The sequence below is a fragment of the Saccostrea echinata genome, unplaced genomic scaffold (assembly GCF_033153115.1).
Source record: "Saccostrea echinata isolate AGI-Se365-2 ecotype Australia unplaced genomic scaffold, CSIRO_AGI_Sech_v1 ptg000009l, whole genome shotgun sequence".
Lineage (NCBI taxonomy): Eukaryota > Metazoa > Mollusca > Bivalvia > Ostreida > Ostreidae > Saccostrea > Saccostrea echinata.
This window is the reverse complement of record NW_026889758.1, coordinates 37710962-37730736: the sequence shown is the minus strand read 5'-3', so window position 1 is coordinate 37730736 and position 19775 is coordinate 37710962. Positions and strand designations below refer to the sequence as shown.

Sequence of the window (19775 nt, the reverse complement as noted above, 5' to 3'; positions counted from 1 at the left end):
TAATCAACAGCTTTTTGACCCAAATTCGCAAAAATAAATCGACGTAAAAATTTCCAGATTTACGGTATATTGAAAATTCAGCTTTGATGTTGAAATTTTCTAGGGAAAAAAATTCCCTACCTACATGTACCTATGGACCCAATTTTTTATCCAAGTTGGGAAAGGGCAAAGCAACATTGTTTTAAAGATGGCCTAAGAAAAATCTTTGAAAATCTTCTCCTCTAGGATCCTCAGGTTTAGATTCAATTTATTCAAGTTATGACCCCCGGGGTTAGGGTTGGGCCACAATGGGCGATGAAAGTTTTGCAAAGAAATAAATGACAGAAAATCTTTAAGAATTTCCTCATGAACAGCAAAGGTATGATTAATCATATTTATATGTAAGCATCCTCTGGTAGTGTAGATTCCAGAAGATATGAAACTTATGAGAGAATTTCATTACCAGTACATAGTGTGGATTTAAGTTTGTTTAAATCATGACCCCTGGTGCTATGGTAGGGCCACAATGGGTGATCAAAGTTTTACACAAGAATCTATAGCAGTATATGGAAGCATCCTCAGGTGGTGTAGATTCAAGTTTGTCAAATCTTGACCCTGGGTGTAGGGTGGGGCCACAATAGAGGATCAAAGTTTTACATAGGAATATGTCGGAGAAAATGTATTAAAATCTTTTAAAGCCATGATTAGTCATTTACAAACAGAAGCATTTTCAGTTAGTGTAGATTGAATTTGTTAATCATGACCCCCTCCCCTGCCCCACCTGGGGTAAGGGTAGGACCACTTATATATGGGTGAATTAAAAAAAAAATGACCACCAAACTGAATTTTTTTGGAAAATTTCAACTACTTATAACATATTTTTCACTTACTAGTATATCATCATATTGCACATGCATTCTAGTTTAAAATCCTGAAGTGGCAATATAATAGACAACTGGACAAAAAAGTTTCAGATTTTTTATTAGTAAAATTTCTTTTGAAAAAAGAAAATATCATTATACCTTAAAAGACTTTCTAAAATACATAATCACAAGAAATTATAGTTTTTTATGTTTCAGAATGGTAACAGGGGTATAGATGATTAAATCTAGACCTTGATTGAGTATCTCCTCTTGTATATGTGACAAAAATTGGCTTTTGATTGTTATTTTACATTTTTTTTTCAATTCTGGTTTGAAAAGTTTTAATATGAAAAAAATATGAAGCAATAAAATTCCTCAAAAGTCACTTTTTTGTCCATTCAAGTCAATTCTTTAAATCTAAGCCAAACAAGAATTTTTATATACAAGTTCTCTTACAAAAAATACTAGATTTTGAAGTGACCCTATGTTACATTATTGTGTTGCATTCCTGACATCTGATATGTATTTTATTTAACATTGTTTTAAAAATTATAACACACAATAACCCATTCTTACTTTGTAAATCAATTTGTCGTTTTGATATTTTTCATCTTTTACGGCAGGTTTTTCATATTTTGAAGACCTTAAAACATGATTATTTGCAAAGTGTAATATATATAAATTGTATTTAAAACTATATGTGAAATGATGAAAACTATTCCCTGAATTGACTGTAATATTTCTGAAATTTGTTGATAGACATAGTGCTTTGAACATCAAATAGTATCAAACATTTTTTTTTCAACTTATCTTTTAGTAAAGATAGTTAAAAAGCATTGGTAATTATAAAGCAGTTTTGTTGCACTCCTGACAGCAGTAAAATTTAAAATTAAAACCTATAACACAAAAATTCATAAAGTGTTGGCAACATCAAGTGGTAATGAAATTGTGCAATATTTATAACCCAATACTTCAGTATTAAAACAGATGAAAGTATTTAAAATTCACATTCCATCTGAAATTATTCCCTATTTATGCCAAAAAACTAGCTTAAATGTATATTTAGAAGATATAATATATTTTATAGCATATTTTCCTTTAGAGGACAAACACAGTAGCCCACTAAAAAAAATCTATTCATCATTTTTTCTTTTTATTCTTACTGGATGATTTATAATTCTAACATATTTGTTGCACTCCTGACTAAAAGCATTGGGGCCTTCAAAGTAGAATTGTGAAGTGAAAATTACATAAGAACTTGTTCTGTTGTTTCAGTAAAGTTGAGGAGGAATTACTTGAATTTTATGACAATTTTTTAGTGTGTTTATTTTTAACGTTTATTAAAAAATCACAAAAAAGATAAAAACACATCTGAATTGATAAAATTGAAAAAGGAAGGAGTTTAATAATAAAACTGTTAATAATTTAGTATTAAATTATACAAAAAGATCATTATTAATTAATGAATACTTCTAAGCATGAATAGAAGTTTTTTTGACACACAATTTGAATCTTTAAAAAAATGTGTTGCACTCCTGACCATAGAAATATAGATCTGATATCGAAGCACAGCCAGATCCTGTAATTGATAAAACTACTTAGTAAAAATGTTCTTTGTGTCTTTATTTTCCAAAATAAAAATCAGAAAATCATATAATGATAATAGTTTTTTGATGCTTGGGAGCAAAACATCAAATGTTGCACTCCTGACATTATTGGGTATGCACATATACTTGACTCTCATTAATGCTGCTTGTGATTTATATAAAATTTTTAAGTTTTAAAATGTATATCAGTTATTGTTTTACACTTCGAAAATTCTTTTTTGTCTTAATTTTCTTTCAGAATTTTACAATTGATGTTTTTTTGGCAACACTTCATTTTTTCTGTTGCACTCCTGACACGGTATAACATTTTTTTAAACATCAGCCATGACCACAACTTGATTAAACAAAAGTTACTACAGTCCACATTTAAAGCTCAATACTTTGAATATTATCAGGAAAGTCTTTATTTTCAACATAAAGCATTATTATTTATTTCACAGATCTCCAAAAAATATTGAAATTTCAAAATGTCACAAAAAGGTGTTGCACTCCTGACAATTTTAGCATCATTTTTGGGCATAACTTTTTTGTTAATTGAGATATCAACGAGACATTTGGCAGGTAGTTAGACACTACCAAAAGACATATGCTGAGACATAGAAATCTATTTTTATTGCCTGTATTTTTAGTGTGGGTTGATAAATATGCGTTTGGTCATTTTTTTTTAATTCACCCATATGGTATTTAAACTTTTCAATATACTGAACTGATTTCTGCTTTTCTCTAACCAAAGTGCTCAGGTGAGCACTGAGCTTGTTTGAAGTTGGGGTATATAGTGAATCGTTTAGATATGTTCTAAGTTTGGCATTGAACACTAGAACTGTCACAGTGATTTTTACTGTGTATAAATTTATACCCTTTATAGGTTGCCTTTACCAGAACAAGATACCATGAATGTATAGCAAAGAGGAAGCACCAGGATGAGGTAGTTCATTGAACAAATGTTATCCTATCTTGCTTTTTAGCTTCGGCTCAGGTGAGCTTTTCTGATCACATTTTGTCCGTCGTCCGTCCGTCCATCTGTCTGTCTGTCCATCCGTCTGTAAACTTTTCACATTTTTGACTTCTTCTCAAGAACCACTGGGCCAATTTTGACCAAACTTGGTACAAAGCATCCTTGGGTGAAGGGGAATTTAAATTGTTAAAATGAAGGGCCAAGTCCCCTCACAAGGGGAGATAATCAAGAGAAGACAAAAATAGGGTGGGGTCATTAAAAAATCTTCTTCTCAAGAACCACATGGCCAGTAAAGCTGAAACTTATATGGAAGCATCCTGGGGTAGTGTAGATTCTAAATTGTTCAAATCATGACCCCCGGGGGTAGGGCGGGGCCACAATGTGGAATCCAAGTTTTACATTGAAATATATAGGAAAAATCTTTAAAAATCTTCTTCTCAAGAACCACTGGGCCAGAAAAGCTGAAACTTATGTGGAAGCATCCTGGGATAGTGTAGATTCTAAATTGTAAAAATCATGACCCCCGGGGGTAGGGCGGGGCCACAATAGGGAATCCAAGTTTTACATTGAAATATATAGGAAAAATCTTTAAAAATCTTCTTCTCAAGAACCACTGGGCCAGAAAAGCTGAAACTTATGTGGAAGCATCCTCAAGTAGTGTACACTCTAAATTGTTCAAATCATGACCCAGGGGATAGGGCGGGGCCACAATAGGGGGAATCCCAAGTTTTACATTGAAATATATAGGAAAATTTTTTAAAAATCTTCTCAAGAACCACTGGACCAGAAAAACTGAAACTTATGTGGAAGCATCCTGGGATAGTGTAGATTCTAAATTGTTCAAATCATGGCCCCTGGGGGGAGGGTGGGGCCACAATAAATATTACAAGGGGGGAGTCTGGTAATGAACAGCATGGCCAAAACTACTCAGGTGAGCGATGTGGCCCATGGGCCTCTTTTTTTGTGTTTAAATGGAAAATTTGCAGAACTAAGCATTATGCACTGCATATCATAAAAATTCAACTAAAATACACATCACATCATTAACCCCATTTTATCTGTAAAAAAAATGTACAAGTCCCATGTTCTGACAATATTTCCATTCCCTTATCGGTATTTACATATTTTCCAGCTTTTGACCAGGGTTCTGTACTTTGGAGGAGTGTTCTTGCTCAGTGCTATAGCAGTGTCAGCTGTACACATCTTCAACCAGAATGGTCTGTCAATCCACAGCCTTAAGGACCGATTCACACAACTATGGGAGTCCTACTTTTAACTCAAGGACTACAGAAAAGTTGAACAAGAAACAATATATCTCACACTGTTGTGAATTTTTGAAGGATCTGATCATGTATTGTACATGTAAATACATATGCATAATTTATGTTTAAATGATTATATTCTATTCCCTGTTTAAAAACTACAAAAGGTTTTACAATAACAAATGATTTGAACAAACATGTAACAGAAAATATTTTTCCCAGACATTTTAAAACATTGCACTAATTTACACTGTGCAAAAAATGTAACTAACTAAACAAACTTTTTTTATTTTTTAAAGAATCTCTCAAGTTTTGAATGTATTTTTACCAGTATACTGGTACATTCTATTATAGCTGTCTGCTTACTTTGTATATGTGATTCTTGAATAATAAATTTTGCATCTGGCCTTGTAAGTTCTATTTTGTTCTTGAAATAAAAAGCTTAACTTTTTGGAAGAGAGTGCATGAATCTTTTCTAATACACAATGTTACAATATTCAACTACCACTATTCAGATGTTCTTGACTTTTGAATTGTCCTTGACTTTTGAATTGACATATTGTTGAACTTTATTCTTTCATATGATCAGGGCTGCATTCAAGATCATTGCAGCTAGCCTGCTGCTATGCTAGATAACTAGGTTTCTTGAACACACAGTATGAGATTATAGGGATATTGTGAAGAAGCATTACATAAATTCAACAAAAAGGAAAATTTTTGTGAAATATGTACATTTATTACATTTTCAACAGTGAAATACTGTGATTTATTTATTGAATAAAAGTGATATTCTCTCACAGTGTGAAAGGATACCAAAAATAATATTCTTTCACAGTGTGAAAGGATATCAAAGTAAGTAAAAAATAATTTCTGGCCTGTCATAAGATAGAAATAGTAACTAAGCATCTTGATAGAGCTAAAACTGCAAATTTCTTCCCAAATATATTGCTAAAATCCTTGCTATGTAATGTTTTCAATGACACAACTTCTAAGCTATGACGTCTCAACCGCTCAACTATGACGTCAATCCTATGACACTGTGTTAAGACAAGAGGCCCAGGGGCCACATCGCTCACCTGAGCACTATGACTATGAAAAAGCAGAAATCACTTCAATCTTGAAAGGTTGAAAAGTTTAAATATAAAAGTGGTTGGGGGGGGGGGGTGTCATGAATTGAACAAATTTGAATCTACATTATCTGAGGATGCTTCCGTTTAAATATGACCAATCATGGCTTTGCTGTTCTTGAGTAGAAGATTTTTAAAGATTTAACCTATGTATTCCTATGTAAAACTTTGATCACCCATTGTGGCCCCACCCGACCCCCAGGGGTCATGTTTGAACAAACTTGAATGTACACTATCTAAGAATGCTTCCATATAAATATGACCAATCATGGCTTTGCTATTCTTAACAAATTGTTTTTTTTAAAGATTTTTACTATGTGTTCCAATGTAAAACTTTGATTGCCCATTGTGGCCCCACCCGACCCCCGGGGTCATGATTCGAACAAATTTGCATGTACACTATCTGAGGATGCTACCATATAAATATGACCAATCATGGCTTTGCTATTCTTAACAAATTGTTTTTTTTTTTAGAATTTTTACTATGTGTTCCTATATAAAATTTTGATCGCCCATTGTGGCCCCACCCGACCCCCGGGTGTCATGATTTGAACAAATTTGAATGTACACTATCTGAGGATGCTACCATATAAATATGACCAATCATGGCTTTGCTGTTCTTGAGAAGAAGATTTTTAAAGATTTTTCCTATATATTCCTATGTAAAACTTTGATCGCCCATTGTGGTCCCACCCGACCCCCGGGGGTCATGAGTTGAACAAACTTGAATCTACACTACCTGAGGATGCTACCATATAAATATGACCAATGATGGCTTTGTTGTTCTTGAGAAGAAGATTTTTAAAGATTTTTCCTATATATTCCTATGCAAAACTTTGATCGCCCATTGTGGCCCCACCCGACCCCCGGGGGTCATGATTTGAACAAACTTGAATCTACACTACCTGAGGATGCTTCCAAGTAAATATGACCAATTATGGCTTTGCTGTTCTTGAGAAGAAGATTTTTAAAGATTTTTCCTACATATTCCTATGTAAAACTTTGATCGCCCATTGTGGCCCCACCCTACCCCCGGGGGTCTTGATTTGAACAAACTTGAATCTACACTATCTGAGGATGCTACCATATAAATATGACCAATTATGGTTTTGCTGTTCTTGAGAAGAAGATTTTTAAAGATTTTTCCTGTATATTTCCTATGTAAAACTTTGATCGCCCATTGCGGCCCCACCCTACCCCCGGGGGTCATGATTTGAACAAACTTGAATCTACACTACCTGAGGATGCTTCCACATAAGTTTCATGTTTTCAAGCACAGTGGTTCTTGAGAAGAAGATTTTTTAATGATGCCATTAATTTTTCACGAATTCTTAATTATCTCCCCTTGGAAGAAGGCGTGGCCCTTCATTTGAACAAACTTGAATCCCCTTTACCCAAGGATACTTTGTGGCAAGTTTGGTTGAAATTGGCCCAGTGGTTCTTGAGAAGAAGTCGAAAATGTGAAAAGTTTACAGACGGACAGACAGACGGACTACAGACAAAATGTGATCAGAAAAGCTCACTTGAGCCTTCGGCTCAGGTGAGCTAAAAAGACAGAGGCAAAGGGAAAATCAAAGAAAATGTAATAAACAGAAAATTCAATGTTTTGTAGATGAATATGGAATTTGTTTCACTCGTGAGACAGGATTTTATTTATATTTTCACTCGTGCTTCTCACTCGTGAAAATATCAAAAAATCCTGTCCCACTCGTGAAACAAATTCCATATTCATCTATAAAACATTGAATATCCTCTATGTATATTGATTTTTTTATCTGTCGTTATGTAATCATATGGCTCAGTTAATTCCCACATCTTCGTTCCACACTTACCCTGGCAAGCATTCTTCAAGTAACCTATATGAAAATGAATCTATGAGACATTATACTGTACAGGGTCAGTATTTCAAATGAGGGCAGCATATATTGCCTTTTAAATCCTCTCATTTAAAGCTTATGAGACCACAATATTCTTCAATGGGTCAACAAGAGGCCCATGGGCCACATCGCTCACCTGGGCACATTGGCAAGGCAAAAGCACAAATCAGTTCAGTATTGAAAAGATTCTGGGGGGGGGGGGGGGCTTGAATTTTAAACTACCTGATGATGCTTCCATGTCAATATATAATTTGTTTTAACAAATGGCTTTGTTGTACTTGAGAAGATTTAAAAAAAAATTCCCATATATTCCTCTGTAAAAATTTGATCCCCAATTGTGGCTCCTCCCTATCCCAAGGGTCATCATTTGAACAAACTTGAATCTACACTACCTGAGGATGCTTCCATATCAATATGACTAAACATAGCTTTTCTGTTCTTGAGAAGAAATTTTTTTCTATATGTTCCTACGTAAAACTTTTGATCCCCTTATTGGGCCCCACCCTACCCTCGGGGTCATCATTTGAACAAAATTGAATTTACACTACCTGAGGATGCTTCCATATCAAAATGACTAAACATGATTTTCAGTTCTTGAGAAGAAGATATTTTCCTATATGTTCCTATGTAAAATTTTCGATCCCCCATTATGGCCCATCCCTATCCCCTGGGGTCATCATTTTAACAAATTTGAATCTACACTACCTGAGGATGCTTCAATATCAAAATGACTAATCATGGCTTTGCAGTTCTTCATCAGAACATATCTTCCTATATATTTCTATTTCAGACTTTTATCCTCCATTGTGGCCCAACCCTACCCCCGGGGGGTCATGATTTGAACAAACTTGAATCTACACTACCTGAGGATACTTCCACATAAATATGATCAATCAGGGCTTTGCTGTTCCTGAGAAGAAGATTTTTAAAGATTTTTCCTATATATTTCTATGTAAAACTTTGATCCTCCATTGTGGCCCCGCCCTACCCCCGGGGGGTCATGATTTGAACAAACTTGAATCTACACTACCTGAGGATGCTTTCATATAAATATGACTCATCATGGCTTTGCTGATATTGAGAAGAAGATTTTTAAAGATTTTTCCTATATATTTCTATGTAAAACTTTGATCCTCCATTGTGGCCCCGCCCTACCCCCGGGGGTCATGATTTGAACAAACTTGAATCTACACTACCTGAGGATGCTTCCATATAAATATGACTCATCATGGCTTTGCTGTTCTTGAGAAGAAGATTTTTAAAGGTTTTTCCAATATATTTCTATGTAAAACTTTGATCCTCCACTGTGGCCCCGCCCTACCCCCGGGGGTCATGATTTGAACAAACTTGAATCTACACTACCTGAGGATGCTTCCACATGAGTTTCATCTTCCCTGGCTTTGTGGTTCTTGAGAAGAAGATTTTTAAAAGATGCTACTAATTTTTCACTAATTCTTCATTATCTCCCCTTGAAAGAGGGCGTGGCCCTTCATTTGAACAAACTTGAATCCCCTTCACCCAAGGATACTTTGTGGCAAGTTTGGTTGAAATTGGCCCAGTGGTTCTTGAGAAAAAGTCGAAAATGTGAAAAGTTTACAGACGGACGGACGGACAGACAGACGGACAGATGGACTACAGACAAAATGTGATCAGAAAAGCTCACTTGAGCCTTCGGCTCAGGTGAGCTAAAAACAATAAATGTTCAAAATATAATCCCATGCTATGGACATCTAAAGACTTCAGATGGTGTATCAAGAATCAATTTGACCTGGTTATATATAAGCCCAAAACCTCAGTTGTGTTCAAGATTGTATCAGCTTGCATGATAATTTTAAAATCTAACATTAGGTTCCATTTTCTTGCAAAGTAATGACCCCTCCCCATGAAATACTGAACGTGATACATAGTTTTATGGCTTTTTTACACGTTTAGGTTCAAATTTTGAACTGAAATATATTGACTCTACTCAGTTACTGCTGAAGACTGATTCAAGATTTCTAAATATTGAATTCTCTCTGTCTATGAATTTTTTCCACAAGTTAATAATTCTGTGGAACCACAGTTTTCCTTCAATCCACGGATAGAAAATTACCCGGATTTCTTGGATTGCCATTGTACGTCTTAAATGCATTTTAAGTATGCTGTGACAAATTTTGGCAAAAAAGTTTTTGATTGCATACATAGCGCAATCCTGTGTATGTCTTCAGTACTTAAAGAAGTTGTTTGATTCTGTGAAAAAGATTTGGATGAACTCTATCCCCAGGTTTGAAGCAAAGGCACTTGTTTTCTGTAATAATTTTTTTTAAATTCATAGTTTATTATTATACAGTGGATTACAAAATGTATTACAGGTTTGTCTGTGGTTTGAAGAGATAATTATCAAGCCGAAGAGGTCCTTGAAAATGCTTTGTCATACAAAAGAGCAAGAGGGTTCACCCATATTTATTTATTCAAAATCTCTTTAACAATTGACTATTTCATTATTTGGTATGTTTTGTCTGGTTCCCTGAGAGTCACTGATAAATGCAGGATGCTTAACATTTTCTCTGCCCATCTCTCTAACATTTACCAACAGTGTTCTTTATGATCACTGTAGTACTAGATTTCAATGTTACTGGTATTTTTTGTATCCCTGATAATGCTCAAGTCACTTCAACAGCAACACATGATGAAATGGCCCTTTTCACTTCCTTTTCCTCATCTGCATTTTGTAAAAATAAAATAATTACTAATTTTATACATATATGTTTATGCTGAGTAATTTGGATGAATGGATGACTAAAACCAGAAGTCTTTGATGAGACTGTAGCTCTACTGGTCTGTACGCATAACAAAGGAAAAGTAACACTTGGATTTGAAACTTTGCAACATGCAGCAATAAATAGAATTATGTATCTTAATATAGTCTACTTGTGTGCCAAGTTATACTGAAATCAAACAAAAACTGTAGGAGGAGTAGCGTTCTGACAGTATTTCACAGAAACTTCTATTTTTAGTAACCATGGCAACACCATTTACCGAAATCAGAAACCAATATACACTATTATTATGTATCGTAGTGTAGTCTAATTGTGTGCCAAATTACATTGAAATCAGACCAACACTGTAGGAGGACTTATGTTTTAAAAGAATTTTACAAAAATTTCTATTTTTAGTAACCATGGCAAAACCATTCATCAAAATCAAAAACCGATTCATCAAATTATATTAGTGTAGTCTACTTGTGTGCCAAGTTATATTAAAATCGGACTAAAACTGTAGGAGGAATTGCGTTTTCAAGGAATTTCAAAGTTATTTTTATTTTTATTAACCATGGCAACACTGCTCATCAAAATCAAATACCAATGCACTAAATTATGTATGTAGAGTAATCTACTTGTATGCCAAATTATATTGAAATCAGACCAAAACTGTAGCAGGAGTAGTGTTTTAAAGTAATTTCACAGAAATTTCTATTTTTAATAACTATGGCAACACAGTCATCCAAATCAAAAACCCATGCACTAAATTATGTATCTTAGTGTAGTCTACTTGTGTGCCAAGCTATATTGAAATTAGACCAAAACTGCAGGAGGAGTAGCATTTTACAGGAATTTCACAGAAATTTCTATTTTTAGTAACCATGGCAACACTGCTTAACAAAATCAAAAACCCATGCAATAAATTATGTATCTTGGTGTAGTCTACTTGTGTGCCAAGTTATTTTGAAATCAGACCAAAACTGTAAGAGTAGTAGCATTTTAAAGGAATTTTATGGAAATTTCTATTTTTAGTTACCATGGCAACACCGTTCATTGAAATCAAAAAAACGATGCACTAAATTATGTATTTTAGTGTAGTCTACTTTTGTGCCAAGCTATACTGAAATCAGACCAAAACTGTAGGAGGAGTAGCATTTTAAAGGAATTTCACAGAAATTTCTATTTTTAGTAACCATGGCAACACCGTTTATTGAAATAAAAAAAAAGATGCACTAAATTAAGAATCTTAGTGTAGTCTACTTTTGTGCCAAGTTATACTGAAATCAGACAAAAACTGTTTTAGGAGTAGCGTTTTGAAAAATTGTTTACAGACAGACGGACAGACAAACAGCCAGACAGACGGACGGACGACACACACCTTACTATCGCATAAGCTCTTCTGGTCTCTGACCAGTAGAGCTAAAAAAGACTAAAGATGACTGCTATTGGTTTATAGAAAAGAAATCATTTTAATTCATTTGTATTTATCTCTATCTTGCACCTAGGTGTGTTGGATGCATGCATGATATTTTACATTTACAATGTATATTCAATGTATGTAATGGTATCTTTTAAGTGCTATGTACCCTATTACTTGTAAAATGTATATTCAAATTAAGATAATGGTATCCTTGAAGTGCTACATAAATGTTTTAATTTTTTAAGTCATCAAATGGACATAGATACAGTCATTCAGTAAGTTTTAAAACTTTGAATGAGAACAAGATCAACATGTAATAACATTTTGGATCATGACATACCTGGAGTCTTACATTCCTTCAGAAGCTGTGGAAGTTCTCGCCTCAGGTAATTGACGTAAAATTTTTGGCATGTTCTTATTGTGCCTAAATAAAACAAGGAGTAAATCAATAATTAGTAGTTTTTTTTTCTAAACACAGAACTAGGACTGCATCACCAGAATACGATGCCCCTTTTCTGACTACATAACATACATGTATAAATGGATTCCATTGGAAGTACATAATGTACATCTGCAGTACGTCTAAAACTAGGTTAAATGCAAAAGTCTGGGATGAAAAGAGAGTTGACAAAGTCTAAGCAGGCAGGTCAGGATTTCTTCAAAGTGTTAAAAAACTAAAATTATGTCCATAGGACATAAATGCATTTGTATTGCAACACGAAAAGAAATATACATGTACCTTCATTCTTTGGTTAGAGATAAAAGTAGAAATATGATGAAAGTAGGACACAATCTAATTAAAATTAGATGTTCCAACAATCTAATTAAAATTAGATGTTCCAAATCCGCTACCGCTTCTCAGAAGCGGTAGCAGATTCGGAACATCTAATTTTAACTAGATTGAGTAGGACAGGGCTGAACATTAACTATAACATCCACTTGTCCATTGGACAAGTTGTCAACAAATGTTACTTGTCCAAATGTATTTTTCACTCGTCAAACTCTAAAGAAATACAAAGAAAATTGTTGGAATCTTTTTTTCTTTAAATATTAATAATATTGAGTTATAAAGATTACTTTAATTATGAAAATAAAAACATTACTGATATAATGTGGCAATGTCTGTAATTTAGTCTCAATTGCCAACATCACACATTATCACCAGAAATTTGGATTTAAAAGTGCTAGAGCCTTTCAATTTTCTGCTCATATTACCAGCATAATTATTGTTTTGTCAACTCCATGATTTGAGTGTTACTTTAGAGATGATTTTTACTAGCATCCCTAAGATTTTACATAATTAGATGATTTTTCTGATTTAAAAAAATTCAGTGTTTTATAATTATTGTGAGTTTTTTTTGCTCACCTGAGCCAAAGCTCAAGTCAGCATTTCTGCAGATCAAGTTTTTTTTTTTAAATAAAAGGCCACACTCTCTTCAAAGGGAAGATAATTACGAACTCACCCCCTCCCCCCCACCTCCCCATGGGCAGGGTGTGGCCACTATAGACAATCAAAGTTTTACATGGGAATATATAGAAAAATTCTTTAAAAATCTTCTCAAGAACAGCAAAGCCATGACCATGTGCAGTCATATTTAAATGGAAGCATCCATATGTATAGACAGACAAAGTGATAGGGGACAGACAAAATTTGAAAACATTTTCTTTTTGAGTTACCATGTCACAACAAACATGACAAAAGTGTCATGGATATACATTCAAAAATGTTTTACACTTTTTGCCAAAGTGTTGACAGGCATAACATATTGAATTTCATTTTTCTGTCCAAAATAAATCAATTTTGAGAAAAACACAACTGCATGAGCTTACCAGAAATGTGAAGGGTGTTGAAGAAAGCTTCGTACTGTCCTATCTTACGAACAAAGAAGAGTGCAGACTGTAGCATTTTATGGCTATCTCTTGAGACCTTTATCATCACTATATTTGGGTGGAAGTAAGCCTGCACTGAATTACAAAGTCATTCATCAAATTTCTTGAAATAAACAAAATGTGTAAATTCACATTAAATGTTTATGCTACAAAGTAATGACATTGCAGCAATATAATTTTAGAATAACTTTTCTGTTATTATTGTGTTATAAAATATTTGTGATAGCAATAATTTTGCACATATTTATTTATAGTAACTTTTATTATAATTTGCAGGATGTTAGGCAAGATAAAATAAAAAAGGAAAATAAACTGAGTTGAGTTCTTAGTCAGAAATTCCTCCGTCACTTATTAAGATAATAATATGACTGATATGTCAATTTTTTTTCTCTCAACTACAAATTGATTTCAAAATGATTTAAACTAAAGAAGATCCTAGATGTGAAATGTACGTGTTACCAGAAAGTGCTTCGGCAGCATCACTATAATTATATAATTATATTATAGGTCTACTAATCCCTTTGATCAACAAAAATAACTGCAGATAGCACAAGAACATTTTATATGTCAAGTTATATATATTTCCATGGTACTCACCTGACAAGGATTTTAAGCTTGTAGCCAATCCATAGTCTCCATGCTCTCTGGCCACTGCATCTCGGACACAACAGTAAATATCTCTTTCTTTTAGATTTCTTTTCAATCTCTTACCATCCATATAAATAATTTCACACAATAGATACCTTTAAATTTGAAACTATATATGAACATAAATATCACACAAATACATGTGACAAAAGTATAATTATTGTGAAGATCGACTGTTTAACCAAAAAAAAAAAAAAATCCAACAAATCAGTAAAGTTCTTCCATGTAAATAACTCTATTATTCATGATAATGATTTTTATAGGGAATTTCTGACTATGTTGTTCAAGATTGTAGCAGCGATATAGCTGCTTAATAAAGCTACTACATGTATATTGAAAGATATGCTACCCTCACCACAATAAAGAGGAAAGCTAGCTAACATTAATATTTAATATACCACTTCACGTAATTTCTACATATTAATCTGATAATCTGGTATTTTTGTTTTTCTGATTTTTTGCTCTATCTTGGAAAAAATTTAATGTTTATTCACATATATATTTCCATTTAACCTGTTGTCAGAACACTTTTCAGTATTTTTTTTCTATTTGAATCCAATGTCTTACTAGGGACTTCTATACATCAGCTATAGTACAGGTCCATAGTCTAACACTTAATAGCTGATAACTTAACAGTCTGTCAAATAATCTGAGATTCCTCTGACTCTAATCCCTGCTTTTACACTGTGACATGTGCAGGGTCAGTATAAAAAGCAGGTGTTAGTCATGGGAATCTTGAATTATCTGTCTCAGAGTTTCAAACTATATATCCAGGACTTACTGGCTAGCCGACTTCATCTTGAACCCATATACCATGTACGTAGCAAGATATTGGTACTACAGAGAATAATGTAACTGTATCTTGGGACAAGATCCAACACATATATAGGATAATTTTAATGAAAGAACATTTTTAGGCAATTAGAATGAGGTGCCTGTAGATCTATAAATTTAAATTGAATTTGTAATCATTTTACGCATTTTCTGTCAGCATTGTCAGTCCCCACCCCACCCCCACCCCAATGAAAAGTTCCCAATCTAAATAAGAAACTGGAAATTTTGTCTAGCAGTATGTTGAACACAGAAACATGGTAAAAGATCGGTAACATATAAAATCAATAAAATCGATTTAGTGCAGGGTTTGACACTAAGGCAAGTCCGACCGACCCAGTCTAGTAAAAGAGCGGTCCGGTCGTGTCAAATGTTCGTGAACTAGACCGACTGGTCGTGTGGATGAAATAATTAATGTTAATCCTCATCGCAGTCTTCCAAATAAATGTTCTAAAAAACTTTTTAATGAAATTTTCTTAATTTTACGATTGTAAACACAGCCATCGCTCTGAAAAAGAAAACTTAACCGCATGACACAATCGCTGTTTTTAGCCCAGCTGTAATAGACAACTCGCGATCGAAACTAGCCAAGTTATCGAATAATATATTCTCTAATTTATTTATATTTACGGTAATATTTTTTAAAAATTTCCTTGAATGTTCTTTAAAGCCTATTATATTTGTATGTTCCGCATAACCCGACTCAATGGGCTGCGACCTATGGAAAGTGTAATCTTAACACGTGCTAGAGATAGTATGGTTTCGAACTTTTTTCATTAAAATACCAGGTTATAAAAAGAAAATTTTCAAGTTTAGTCGGGGCTAGTGATTTTATGGTCAGGGCTAGTAAAAACTATGGGAAGTAGCCCGACTGGTCTGGTACTCATAAAAGTTAATGTCAAACCCTGTAGTGTGAACACTACTTCAAAATTTATTCACAGGTACTTGGGTCTTGGTTTATAAATGTGTATACATTTATGTACCTATTGAATGTGTAAAAAAGTACATATTTATAAACCAAGACAGGTCTAAGTACCTGTGAATGGTTGTATGTTCGTTCGCCCTAAAACTTGTTCGCCCTTGACGCCGTTCGCCCTAATTCCTGTTCGCCCAGAGTCCGATCGCCCTAAAACTTGTTCGCACAGGGTCCGTTCGCCTTATTTATAATTTGCAGAAAGTTGAATAATGAACCAATGGATTTTTTAAATAAATTATATGTACATTGGTACATAAATTGCATACGGGAGACAACAGAAGTATGCATGTGTATCAAAGACCCGGCAGACCAACAGAAATTAACGTCTCAGTCCTTTAATTGTTTTCAAAACATAACGCAGATTGTATGAACCCCTAAATTACAGTGACATTATTAAGTATAATTAAAACAGTTAAGCATGTAACAGTGTAAAGAGCATAAATATCAAATATGAATTATTTAATTAAGATTACGGTAAATAAAAAAAATTCTGTAGCAACATTTGAAAAAAAACACCAAGTCATAAAATATTGAATAAAATTAATAACAAATGTTGATATTTACTATATACTATATACATGTATATAATAGGGCAAACGAGATATAGGGCGAACAAGAATAATAGCGAACGGTCCCTGCGCGAACGGACTCATGCGAACAGGTAGATAGGGCGAACGAACCTTATACCCCTGTGAATTGATAAGGGCTAAGAATTATTTGATTTACTGAGGATGATGATCTATAATTTGATCTGGTACCTACAAATTGCTTCTAATTAGATTGAGAATTGACGAAATCGAATGAAATCATCAGAGACATGTTATTTTCATCTCTGACTCTACACACCTGTTTTTCTGGCGAACCATATTGAGTGAGTTTTTGAAATACCGAACCCGACGTTAATGCTCTTTGGAAACAGCATGATCATTCTGATTAAATTTTTACAAAAGACCTCGCGACTAAGACCAACAATTTTTGCTGTTTTTAACATTTTTAAAAATAAAAGTTGCTCTCTAAGGTGGCGCGGTCAGACGGGTTCGATCGCCGATGGCAAGATAAGCACCTGACTGGATCGAGATTCAGGGGTTCGAATACCGTTCTGGCTTCTTGACCACCAACGCCGAGATTTTCTCAAATCTGAGATTTCTCAGAAAATATAAAGTTTTTCTCACCGAACTGTGCCACCAAATAAATATTTTCTCAATCTCAGACTTGTCGTTTGAGTTTTTTTTTTCTCGAATCTGAGATTTTTCTCAGTCAAATCCGAGACTTTTCTCAAACGTGCGTGCCACCAAAGTGAGATTTCTCAGAAAATCTTGATATTGGTGTGTAGTAGTCAAACAAAATCTCACAGAATCATTTTATGGTAAAATGTTCGCAAATGTTATGACAGTGCACACGAAATTTACGTTAATTAACGTGCAAGCACAGAAAACATATTAATCTCTCCCAAAACTAGATCATCCTACCTACAAGGGGGTGGGGTGGGGTGTCTTAAGTACATGTAAAAATCTTATTATTATTATATTGTCCATGGATTGAAACAATGCGCTTGAAACTTTATCAAAAGAAAAAAAAATAAGAAAGAAAATGAGAAGAAATGGAAAAAGAAAAAAAAATCTTGTATATAACATGTATATCTTCATTCAAACAGGAATTAATTAATTAATTAAATACCTATTTTAGTGTGCTATTTGTGGTTAGGCAAATGTACTTTTTCACAATGTACATGCATATCAGAAAAGGAAATATGACTAGATAAAATATCAAACCACTCCGACCCCTTCCTTGTTTTTTCACCGGTAATTAACTTTTTACTTGTACAGTATACTTATTCGTGTAAATTACACGCAAATATTAAAAGAATGTTGTTTAAAATTCCATGTAAAAATATTTCTATGCTTTCGAAATAATTTATAAATCACCATTTATAAATCACTGATGATAGCAGTCTGTCTAATTTCGGTTTTTAACTAAATCTATAAAATTCTATAAAATTCTTAAATGGGGAATTGGGATCGACTTTATATTCACAGTGCATCGCACACTAAAATCCTTCACCAATTATATCATTTATAAGAATAAATTTGACTTCTGACCAATCTGAGGTACATGTATAAATCACAACAAGAATCGCCTCTATTCAAATGTACTTGCACGAATGGATTTTTTTTAAAAAACATTGTCATTATTTTTTTGCCCCCGTATCGAAGATTCGGGGTTATATAGTTTTTCCCTGTCCGTCTGTCTGTCTGTTTGTCCGCAAAAACTTTGACATTGCCCATTACTTTTGATTGGTTGGAGCTATGGCTTTCATATTTCACATGTGTATTCCTTGTGACAAGACTTTTCTTTGGGTACCATCATATTTGACCTTTTGGCCTTGATCTTGGAGTTTGACCCATTTTTGCAAAATTTTACCCAACTTCAACCTTGGTGCTAAGGCTTAATCCACGTTCAACAGTGGATTCGAACCCGCGACGTACATGTAACTCCTCCGCGACTCTAGAGCAGACTCTCAAACCACTGCGCCACTAAATTTAAAGTAATTCACAGAAATATAATCTCAATTTTGAGTTGCTAATCCAACGGACGTGTGAATATTTAGAGACCCAAGGATATATTCTAAATGTGAAACTATTAATTTCATTATGGTACAAAAAAGATATTTTTTCTCTTTCCGATATGAATGTCAGATGAGAATTCAATGGTCAAAGGGACAGTTTGCCGAGACAGAAAAAGTAACATTTACATGTAGCAGGAAATCGAAAAGAATCGATGAAGATTACAATTATTATGATCAAGGGTTTCAGAATATAGCCCGGAAAGAATTTCAGAAATATATATTACTCTAAATTGTGGACTGGAAAGACAGCGTTATATCTCAGGTTTTGGTCATCGATACACAAAAATCAACCTTGAAATAATTCAAACAAGAATTACAAGTGATTCGTTTGCACGAGATGCATGTTTAACAATTGGAGAGTAAGTAGAATTGATAGGCAATTATATGGAACGCCAAATTAACATATATTCAAATATTTGAACCTATCTTCAAATAATTGAACCTATCTCCAAATGAATTGAAGATAGGTACAATTGAATTAAAGATAGGTACAATTGAATTAAAGATAGGTGTAAATAATCATACATTTCTCTAAATAATTAAACCTAGGTTCAAATAAATTACACCTATCTTTAATGGAATTACACCTATCTTCAATTCAATTAAAGATAGGTTCAATTGAATTATACCTATCTTCAATTCATTTGAAGATAGGTACAATTGATTAAAAGATAGGTACAATTGATTTGAAGATAGGTACAATTGTAACATATCCACAAACGATTTAAAGATACGTACAATTCAATTATACCTAGGTTCAATTCGTTTTGTGTTATTGAAAATAATGAAAGCTCCCTCTAACAGCGACTTGAACATGGAGGGAACTGCACATTGCATTTTTATGGGGAGTAGTTGTTATTGTCAGTATCTTCATAATTAAAGATAGGTTCAATTCAATTGCACCTATCTTTAAATCAATTATACCTATCTTTGATTCATGGCATTTGTACCTATCTTCAAATCAATTGTACCT

General features: G+C 33.6%; 2 protein-coding genes across 2 annotated transcripts in view; one reads left to right on the top strand and one right to left on the bottom strand.

Moving 5' to 3' along the window:
• LOC133182327 (kynurenine 3-monooxygenase-like) overlaps nucleotides 1–5080 on the top strand; it is a 32274-nt gene extending 27194 nt beyond the window's left edge. Inside the window, exons 13-14 of the mRNA XM_061317129.1 lie at nucleotides 3315–3374; nucleotides 4537–5080. Coding sequence (XP_061173113.1) covers nucleotides 3315–3374; nucleotides 4537–4680 — 204 coding nt within the window. The 3' untranslated portion in view covers nucleotides 4681–5080. The remainder of the gene's footprint in view (nucleotides 1–3314; nucleotides 3375–4536) is intronic.
• A 5027-nt stretch (nucleotides 5081–10107) lies between these two features.
• Nucleotides 10108–17074, bottom strand: LOC133183658 (ribonuclease P/MRP protein subunit POP5-like). Its single transcript, XM_061318589.1, has 5 exons — nucleotides 17023–17074; nucleotides 14319–14464; nucleotides 13662–13796; nucleotides 12172–12255; nucleotides 10108–10371 (listed from the first exon to the last, which is right to left on the bottom strand). The coding sequence occupies exons 1-5, from the start codon at nucleotides 17040–17042 to the stop codon at nucleotides 10313–10315; spliced, it is 444 nt and encodes a 147-aa protein (XP_061174573.1). The 5' UTR covers nucleotides 17043–17074; the 3' UTR covers nucleotides 10108–10312.
• Nucleotides 17075–19775: the final 2701 nt, after the last annotated feature.

Coding starts and splice junctions, on each gene's coding strand:
- LOC133183658 (XM_061318589.1), bottom strand. CDS start 17,042: ATGGTTCGCCAGAAAAACAG. Junction 14,465..17,022: donor ATGGTTCGCCAGAAAAACAG/GTGTGTAGAGTC, acceptor TCAAATTTAAAG/GTATCTATTGTGTGAAATTA. Junction 12,256..13,661: donor CAACACCCTTCACATTTCTG/GTAAGCTCATGC, acceptor TGTTTTATTTAG/GCACAATAAGAACATGCCAA.